The following is a 10,220-nucleotide window of genomic DNA, read 5'->3' as shown; positions in this document are numbered from 1 at the left end:
GGCTCTTCCCAACTCAGTGTGGGCTGCCCGGCTGGCTCGGAGGAACCCGGAAAAGGGGACAGACAAAATACGTTAAAGAAATAACATTAAATATTTATCAAAATATTTATTAAAATTTCTATTGGTTATATAATCATCTGTACGTGAGACAGAAAGTAGGCTCACTTTGAACTCTCCTTGAGGGCAGGGATGTTGTCTAGTTCATCTTTGTAGTCCCAGCCCCTAGCACAGATACAGACTCAGGCACACCCGAGGCGCTCAGCAAATATGGGAGGAGGAAGGTCGGAAAAAGGGGAGGGAGAAAATTGAGCTTAGGAGACACCCTCTTTCCGCGGCGCTTCCCCAGCTCCGGACTTCCGACCTCCCACCAGCAGATGGCGAGAAAGAGTCCCGGCGCTCCAGAACGGGCTGAGCTGGGCGGAGCATCTCAGTATCCAGCGCGCGCAGTCTCCGGCCTCAATTTCTACGCTCACCGGAAGACGGAGGTTCTCTTTCCTTGCCTGACGCAGCCATGGTAAGCCGTTTAGTTAGCGAGCTCTTGGGACGTATCCGCCTCCATCCTCCCCGGGCTGGGGCTGCCCAATCGGGACTCCCACCGAGGATGGCCGGGCAGAGGCGAAGGGATCACGGCCTCCGTGGTAGGCCGGGACGAGTTCCAGGACAAAGGGAGAATGCTGGCCTAGGATTGGGGAGGCGCAGATCTGGTGCCGCTGTTGGGAAGGCCTCGGTCTCTGACCCGGCCACATATCCTGATTCCGGGTGAAGCTGCTTCTCCTCCCGGGCCGGATCCGCGGCTAGGCTCGGACCGCAGAGCCCGAGGCGGGTGGGTGCTGGGTCCGCCCGGCGGGGAAAGGCTTTCGTCGTTATTGTTTTTTTGGCACGGCCTGACTTTACCATGCGTGGCCGGTAAGCATCTGGACACAGCATTAAAAAGGCTTCCTTACTCTTTTTAAACTAAAATTGGTACTAGCTTTTGGCTTTAGTGTCCGAAGGAGCAGCACATGTGCGGGTGTCAGAATAATCTTGTACCAGATGTGTCAAAAACAGACGGTAATACGAGGAAAACTTTAGAAACACAAGTAGAATTCCGGGTCATTTCTGTTGCTGTACATCCCCCTGGCCATTTCACTTGTATGGTGTCCTAGAAAGACCCTAACCTCTGTAAGCAGATATAGTTTCAAGCAGTAACATTAAAACACTAGCACGATTCTGAAAACAGTAATCGGTAAACGTTCTGAAACGGTAACCAAGAATCTTCCCTGTACGATCAGATGGCTTATTGCAGTTTATGGGTCTCATGGTATTTGCTAAATAATTGTGTTTGCTTTTTCCTTTTTATCGGAACACGATTTTTTAAATATTGTCCACATTTTGCTGAAGAAACTAAAATCACCGTTTTTAGAAATTATACACTATGTTTTCTAAGCTGTTCTGAAACCTTATTAACAGCGTTGCAATCTAAAACTTTCAGGCTCGTGGTCCCAAGAAGCATCTGAAGCGGGTGGCAGCTCCAAAACATTGGATGCTGGATAAATTGACTGGTGTGTTTGTAAGTATCTTATATGAGTATTTCTGCGGCCACTGTAATCGCCTCCCAGGACTCATTTTGGAGACCAGGCTGGGGAGGAGTATCTATTCTTGGCTTCCTCTGCTCTTGAAGAGCTGTGCTATCTAGCTGTCCCCCACTTTCAGTCTGTTTAATAATTGTGTGCCTCATTTATTTCACATACCACATAGACACTCACATGGACTCAGGATTCATGATCTTAATGATCCTGGTCCTCTGACAGGGAAGCTGCTGTAAAACTTTAAGGCATGAAATAGTTTTGGAAGCTTTTTACGCCTGTCTAAAAGCTCAAGTTGGGTGTAATGAACAGTCTTGGTGTTCAGTTAGTGGACTAGGAGGTGGGTTTGTGTGCTTGAGTGAATCCCAACAGTGATTACCATTTTTAATGTTACAGGCTCCTCGTCCATCCACCGGTCCTCACAAGTTGAGAGAATGTCTCCCCCTCATCATTTTCCTAAGGAACAGACTTAAGTATGCCCTGACAGGAGATGAAGTAAAGAAGATTTGCATGCAGCGGTTCATTAAGATCGATGGCAAGATCCGAACTGATATAACCTACCCTGCTGGTTTCATGGGTAAGTGGAAGGTTTTTTTTGTTTTTGTTTTTGTTTTTTAAGACAGCCTTACTCTGTCACCTATCCTGGAGTTCAGTCCCGCAATCTCATTGCAGGCTCCACCTCCTGGGTTCAAGTGATTCTGCTGCCTCAGCCTTCCAAGTAGCTGGGATTATAGGCATGTGCTACAATGCCCAGCTAATTTTGTATTTATAGTAGAGACAGGTTTCTCCATGTTGGTCAGGTTGGTCTTGAACCCTTGATCTCAGGTGATCCACCTGCCTCTGCCTCCTAAAGTCCTGGGATTACAGGCATGAGCCACTGCACCTGGCCAAGTGGAAGTTTTAAATACACTGGAGGCGCATATTGATGGGAGCCTTATGATATCCAAATACTGTCTTAGTCATATTGTCTCACCTTTGGTGTTAGAAGTGGGAAGCTTGTGGGGGTTCTTTTCATTTCTTAGAGAGCTATGGTTGGTGCTTAGCGTGAGGTAGTGGGAGTCACTGTAGTAACGGGTTACTGCTTGATTTCAGATGTCATCAGCATTGACAAGACGGGAGAGAATTTCCGTCTGATCTATGACACCAAGGGTCGCTTTGCTGTACATCGTATTACACCTGAAGAGGCCAAGGTGAGTGTGGCAACCAAGCTGGATCTTTACTTATTGTAGTTACTTAGTTGTAAGGACCTGCTTTGAGTACGTGTGCTGTTTGCAATGAGGTGGGTATTGATTACTTAAAATCTCATACCTGGAAATATCTAGCTAACAATTTGATTCTATTTTACGTGTAACTTTTTGTCATGTTATTAAGTCTGACTGATAGCTGTAGAGCAGTCTGTTGCTGGATACCTAAAATTGACCCCCATTTGAAGTTAACTTCCTCAGATTTTCTTTTTTTGTGGTAGAAATGAATTATAGTTGAACAGTGACTTCCTAGTGTCTCTTAGAGTCAAGGAGAATGATTTCTGGGAACTTGTTTATTGGGTACCTCAAGTATGCCATGTCTCCATTTGTGGGGGTAGCTTTACTTTGGGGAGGGAAAGGTGTCAATGGAGGAAACAGACAGTCCTTGAGGCACTAGTTTGAGGTTTAAAAAAGATTACAGTCTTTGATTATTTAATCCATTTTGTTGTGATGGTTTTACACAAAAGTTTAGGGCTGTTTGGATTATTGGCCGTAAATGAAGGTTAATTCAATTGGCTGATGTGTCTCCTAATTTCCTTTTGCACAGACTTGTTATCAGCGGGCTGGAGGGCATGTCTAGTGGTGTCTGTGATTATTTGATTTGCTTTAAGGATATCAGGGAGTAGAGATCCAAAATTGAAATGATAAGTGAAATATTTGTTGATTGGATGAACTGGTAATGCAATTGCTGTTTGTGAGACAAAACTCAGTCATGGTGTACAGGGAGCCATTAAAATAAAGTTGAACTGAAGGGAAGAATTCCCAGGGCCCCATGAGGCTTAAAGAGGCTTTGAAACTGGAGTGACATTTATATTGGAGGACTGGAGGACAATGGTGGATGTTAGGAAGACTAGCCTAGAGCAGGGCAGCATGCAACATACACTTAAGGAGGGTGGAAAGAACAATCAGCACTACAATTGCAGTAGTTCAGGGAACCCGTGGGTCCTGTGTAGGGTTAAAAAGTACATGTGAGCTGGACTGACTGTGGCTAACCCTTGTATTTTTCTAGTACAAATTGTGCAAAGTACGAAAAATCTTTGTGGGCACAAAAGGAATCCCTCATCTGGTGACTCATGATGCTCGCACCATCCGCTACCCTGATCCCCTCATCAAGGTGAATGATACCATTCAGATTGATTTGGAGACTGGCAAGATTACTGATTTCATCAAGTTTGACACTGGTAAGCATCCTCTTTTAGGCCTAGATCATTATGAATTGCACAGGATTTGGGTGTGGGTGTCTTTTTATTAAAAACCATCTGTTCTGATCCTCCAGGTTTATAGCCAGAGGCACAAATGCTCAGAATATTCATTTCTTTTTAAAATTCTTTGGTTTTTTATAGAGGGGGATATTACTATGTCCCAGACTGTTCTCAAACTGATTATAGGTGTAAGCCACCAAGCCCTGCCATAAAATTTCTTACGAAAGCCCTGGGAGTCCTAGCATGGGCAGCAGTCGAGTATAAGGAAATTCAAATGGGGGGAAAGAGGGATAAGATTTGTTTTGGACCCATCTCTGAGCTGCTTGTCATTTGTTATATTGGGTTGAAGCAGATGATTTCTTCCTGCCTAGGTAACCTGTGTATGGTGACTGGGGGTGCTAACCTGGGAAGAATTGGTGTGATTACCAACAGAGAGAGGCACCCTGGATCTTTCGATGTGGTTCACGTGAAAGATGCCAATGGCAACAGCTTTGCCACTCGACTTTCCAATATTTTTGTTATTGGCAAGGTAAGTCTGGCTCTCTAGCTGGGGAAATACGTAAATGCATGGTGCTGGGATTGCAGCATCCGCGCTCCTGGCTGGCTCTGCTGAACTTAGTGCAAAGCCTCTTCTGGGATAGGACTCACAGAGCTGGGCCGAGTCATAATGATTAGCCTTAGGTGCTACTAAACTTTGACTCACTTGAATTAAATGTTGGGTGCCTGCTATGCACAATAAACTTCTAAGACATTAATTATGCAGGGCATGCAGTAAGTTTCATAGGACAGCCCCAGGAACCCAAGCAGTGGGTAGTTTTGGTAACCAGCATCTGTGTCTTACAACTGCCTTAGCTGATAGCAAGTGCTCTCACAAACAGGCTTCAGTTCTGTCAAATGAGGTGACAAATGTAGCATGTACTAAGCTACTAGGAGTTGGTGTGTGGTGGGTTTTGATTCTCCTTGTTTTCTTTTCCAGGGCAACAAACCATGGATTTCTCTTCCCCGAGGAAAGGGTATCCGCCTCACCATTGCTGAAGAGAGAGACAAAAGACTGGCAGCGAAACAGAGCAGTGGGTGAAATGGTCTCTGGGTGATACGATAGATCTTTATGCGTAATTAAAAATCATGTGGCATGATTAATAGCATTTTGGTTTTGTGGGGTTTTTTTAAAAATTCAGTTTCCTGCTCTTTTACTCCATTAACATGAACAGTGATTGAATTCTCAGGCAGGCTTAGGCAGTCTGTGTTATGGACTGGGCTTGGTCAGTGGTGGGAAGTAGAAGATACCAGAGTTGGGAAAGCAGCAGTAACTAACTGAGGAGTAGAGAGGGCCACGAAAGCCCAGAGTGTTGATTTCCCACTTGGCCAAGAACTTCTCTACCCAGTGGGTCCCTCTGCCCTTGTTAAGTTCCCTTGGCTTTTAAAAAATCTGACCTCATTTTCTTCTCTAGTTTTTATTGCATTGGCCCATCCAAGCCTAGCTTGTCTGGTTTTCCGACTCCTGTGCCCATCTTGCCAAATAGAGGATGAAAATCTCCAGCTGCCATTAAAGGTCATTATAAATTGGCTGTTGATGTTGCAAAGCAGTGCACTTCCTTGGACTTAGTGCCCCTGTTCATCTCCAGCTGCTACTGCAGTTCTCAACTCAATTCCTCAGAGGACTTGGCCAAACAGAGATGTAGAACATAAACTTGTTCTTGCCCAAATGTGTGGGATCATGTCAGGTTTGCTTATCAGTCTCAGGAAGATGTGCCCCTGCTTCATGGGGCCTGCTGTCACACACGTGTGTGTGACAATATTACAGGGTAATCGTTGACAATTACCCTGCCTTGTGATTTCAATTTCTCCCACTCTCTTGTTCCTGTTACCCTATAAATTAGCATGTCTGCCTGCTAAAAACGAAAACCTCCCTCGCCACCTATAGCAGGGCTTTTCAACTTTGATACTATTGACATTTGGAGCTAGATAATTTGTGGGTAGCTGTCCTGTTCATTTTGGGGTGTTTAACAACATTCCTATCCTCTATCAACTAGTTATCCACTCCCTGAGTTGTGATACGAAAAATTACTTCAGACATCGCCAAATACTCTCTGGGAAGCAAGGTTGCCCTGTGTTAAGAGCTACTGCCTTGTATGTAGGTGCTGCATTTCACATCACTTTCATTTAGCCCCTTGTATTTAATTTGCTGTAGACCATGCAAGCTTAATCATCCCACCATCCCAGGTTTAGGGGAGAAATCAGTTGTTTTGGACGTCTTTTCTCTAGGATGTAATAAACATGTGAAGTCACTTGGCATATTTGGCTGGGACTGTTAAATGGTCACTTTTCCCAGGCATGTGGTTTAGCAATGGGTAAGAGGCCTACAGAGGCCTTGTGGCCTGGGGCAGTATCTCTGCCCATGGCAGCATCCTGGGCTTTGAGTCAGCAGCCACAGACTACTTGGTCTTGCCAGAGAAAATCAGCTAAAGGAGGTACTCCAAGGGTCCCTGAAGCCCAGATTTGGTCCCATGGGGTTTCTCTGCCATTCAAATTGCAGACTCTAAAGCAGGCGTCCCCAAACTTTTTACACAGGGGGCCAGTTCACTGTCCCTCAGACCGTTGGAGGGCCACCACATACTGTGCTCCTCTCAGTGACCACCAATGAAAGAGGTGCCCCTTCCTGAAGTGCGACGGGGGCCGGATAAATGGCCTCAGGGGGCCGCATGTGGGGGCCGCATGTGGCCCGCGGGCGGTAGTTTGCGGACAGGCGGTAGTTGTGGGGACGCCTGCTCTAAAGCATTATTGGCTGGGATCCTGTTGACTTCGTTTTTTTTTTTTAGAGACAGGGTCTTGCTCTGTCACCCAGGCTAGAGTGCAATGGTTCAATCATAGCTCACTGCAGCCTTGAACTGTTGGGCTCAAGTGATCCTCCAGCCACAGCCTCCTGAGTAACTGAGACTATAGGCACACACCGTGATACCAAGCTAATTTGTTTTTGTAGAGAAGGTCTTGCTACATTGCCCAGGCCAGTCTTGAATTCCTGGGCTCAAGTGGTCCTCCTACCTTGGCCTCCCAAAGTGCTGGGATTACAGGTGTGAGCCACCATACCTGGGCCAGAAAAGGAATTTCTGCAGGAACTGGGCCCAGCTGAATCAGGGATGGGAAGCATGTGTAAGTGGGCTTGCTAGATAATTTGCTTTAAGAATGGTTCTCTTGCCAAGAGAATGGAGCTCATCCTGGTAGCAAGTTTGGATGAGAGGTCAGGTCAGAAGTAACCTTATGGTGCCCTTCAGAAACAGGCAGGTGAGGCAGGGCTTGGCGGCTCACACCTATAATCCCAGCACTTTGGGAAGCCAGGATCGTTTGAGCCCAGGAGTTTGAAACTAGCCTGGGTAACATGGTGAAACCTTGTCTACCGAAAGTTAGCCAGGCGTGGTATCATGCATCTGTGGTCCCAGCTGTTTGGGAGGCTGAGATGGGAAGATCTCTGGAGCCTGAGGAAGGGAGGTTGCAATGAGCCGTGATCGTGCTACTGTACTCCAGCCTGGGTGACAGAGTGAGACCCTGTCTTTAAAAACAGGCAGGTGAGACAATGAAAGGCCAGCAACCTGGATGCAAGGTCCTAAATGCTAGTAGGCTCTTGGTGCTTCACTACTCAACATATCCTTGGCTATACTTTGCTTCTTTCTAGGTTTGTTCCAAAGTCTGCTCCGCAGATGATAGAAATGTGAATTTTAGCTAAGGGACCAAAGCAAATATGGAAAATGAGAAGCCTTAGAGTTTGTTCCAAATAAGATGGTTTCCTGGATGCTAATTGGTGAGCCGTCCAGTGCAACTGGAGAATTGGTGTGTTCAGCTGTGGTCTCATATCATAGGGAGAGGTGGGGTTTTTAAAATTTTTATTTCTTGGAGACAGGATCTCACTTTGTCAGCCAAGCTGGAATGCTGTGGCACAATCATGGCTTACTGTAGCCTTGCCTGCAATCTTCCCACCTCTGCTTTCTGAGTAGCTGGAACTGCAGGAGCACACTACCATGCCTGGCTAATTTTTTATTTTTTGTAGAGGTGAGGGGTCTTGCTGTGCCCAGGCTGGTCTCATACTCCTGGGCTCAATGACCCTCTCAAAGTGCTGGGATTACAAGTGAGAACCACTGCACCCTAGCCTGGGAGATTTATTTTTAACATTTTAAACTTGTTTTGGATTTTTACTTGTTAAACTAGCACCGGGATTTTTTTTTTTTCCATTAGCAGCTTCCCATTGTGGGGAAGATTTCCATTCTTTAATACCAGGCTAGTGGGCTTAGCCCACGGAGCCTGAATCATCTAAATGAACTACAAATTTCCAAATAAAATGGCTTGTGTCTTTGTATGGCTTTTTAAGCCTTCCAATTTGATTCATATTCTTAGAGCTGGAGGAAACCTTTGAGATCATCTCAGCAGGCAGGCAAACAAGTCCTGAGATGAAACAGACAGAAGCCAGCGGGACGTCCCCCGGTTTAGTTTACATCCCTGTGCCTCTAGCAGGCTAGGCCTACACTGAGTCAGAGCAGCACAACACAGCACAGCTTTGAATAAGAATACAAACAACTAGGACATATATAGTACTTTATAGTTTACAGAGCCATTTTGATTTTTTGATACCCAAATCCTGTATTTTCCCTAAACCAGATAGAGAAGAGCAATACCTCTCTCCTTCCTATTAGTCTGCTCATAGTGTCCCCATCAAACTCCAGCCAAAAGCTGTGGACACATCCTTTATTCCCATCCTTTTCTCATACTCTGCGTATAATTTTATCAAAATCCTGGTGATTCTACCTTCAAAATATGTCCAGAATCCATATTCAGTGATACTTAAAAATAATTGCTCAATTTTGAACAATCATACAGCTTTTTACTGCATCCTTATCTTTGAGGATACATACTGAAGGATTTGCAGAAGAAATGACAATCTGAAATTTGCTTTAAAATAGTCAAGTCTGGGTGCAGTGGTTCATGCCTGTAATCCCAGCTCTTTGGGAGGCCAAGGTGGAAGGATCATTGAGGCCAGGAGTTCAAGACCAATCTGGGCAATGTAGAGAGACGCCCTCCCCCCCCCAATCTCTACAAAGGAAAACTAAAAATTAGCTGAGTGTGGTGTTCTTGCCTGTAGTTGCAGCTACTTGGGAGGCTGGGGTGGGAGGATGGCCTGAGCCTAGGAATTTGAGACCACAGTAAGCTGCAATTACCACTGCACTCCAGCCTAGCAACAGCAAGACCCTGTCTCAAAAAAATAAAAATAATAAAAATTACTAATGTTGAAGGTGGATGATGGGTAGACGGGATTCATTACCCTGTCTACATCTGTATATGTTTGAGATTTTTCATAATAAACATAAAGGAACAAATAAGTAGCATATATGCCCTCTTCCCAAATAATACCAGACCACTTATCACCTGCATCACTACTACCCTGGTCTGAGCCACCAACAACTCTGTTTTAATGTATTTTTAAAATTATTTTTACAATTGACAAAAATTAGTCTTTACGACACATAACATGATGTTTTGATATATGTATGCACAGTGGAATGTCTAAGAGCCACCAACTCTTGCCTGCATTCTAGATTATAGATAGCACCAGCCCATAACGGGTCTCCTGGCTTCTATTCTTGATCCCTGCAGTCTCAACCCAGCTGCTGAGTGGGATCCTGTTTAAAGTAAAACAGATCAGGTCACTCCTCACTCAAGCCTGTAAATAAGCTCCCATCTATCTCAGTCAGACTAAAAGCCACAGTCTTGAGAACCTACAAGGCCCTCACAGTCTGGCCTCTCACCTCATCTACCCGCTCCGCATGAGTCAGTCTGTTCCAGCCTCAGTACCTTGTACTGATTTTTACTGTAGTTTATATTATGAACATGCTCAAATATACAGAAAAATTGAAATAGCAGTACAGTAATCTATATAGACATCAGCTGGAATCAATAATTGCTAACATTTTGCTGTATTTGCTTTATTTCCATACCTCTATATGTACACACACACACATCTATTTTTCTCAACACTCTGAAAATAAATTACAGCCAGGCATGGGTGGCTCATGCCTGAAATCCCAGGGGAAGCCAGGGCGGGAGGATCTCTTGAACCCAGGAGTTCAAGACCAGCTTGGGCAACATAGGGAGACCCCAGCTGTACAAGAAATACAAAAAATTAGCTGGGCATGATGGCACTGACCTCTAGTCCCAGGTACACA

General features: G+C 45.2%; 1 protein-coding gene across 1 annotated transcript; it reads left to right on the top strand.

Moving 5' to 3' along the window:
- The first annotated feature begins 413 nt into the window (after positions 1-413).
- RPS4X (ribosomal protein S4 X-linked) lies at positions 414-5,153 on the top strand. The gene is made up of 7 exons (XM_039475522.2): positions 414-514; positions 1,472-1,549; positions 1,962-2,142; positions 2,658-2,755; positions 3,819-3,990; positions 4,383-4,540; positions 4,988-5,153. Exons 1-7 carry the CDS (start codon positions 512-514, stop codon positions 5,087-5,089), a joined length of 792 nt encoding a protein of 263 aa, XP_039331456.1. The 5' UTR covers positions 414-511; the 3' UTR covers positions 5,090-5,153.
- The last annotated feature ends 5,067 nt before the right edge of the window (positions 5,154-10,220 follow it).

Source organism: Saimiri boliviensis, chromosome X (assembly GCF_048565385.1).
Source record: "Saimiri boliviensis isolate mSaiBol1 chromosome X, mSaiBol1.pri, whole genome shotgun sequence".
Lineage (NCBI taxonomy): Eukaryota > Metazoa > Chordata > Mammalia > Primates > Cebidae > Saimiri > Saimiri boliviensis.
The sequence above is the reverse complement of the archived record's forward strand: the minus strand, read 5'-3'. Positions and strand labels throughout refer to the sequence as shown.

What these genes read in the sequence shown, in the direction of transcription:
- RPS4X (XM_039475522.2), top strand. An exon ending in ATAAATTGACTGGTGTGTTT is followed by an intron (nt 1,550 to 1,961) that starts GTAAGTATCTTA and finishes TTAATGTTACAG; the next exon opens with GCTCCTCGTCCATCCACCGG. An exon ending in TTACACCTGAAGAGGCCAAG is followed by an intron (nt 2,756 to 3,818) that starts GTGAGTGTGGCA and finishes GTATTTTTCTAG; the next exon opens with TACAAATTGTGCAAAGTACG.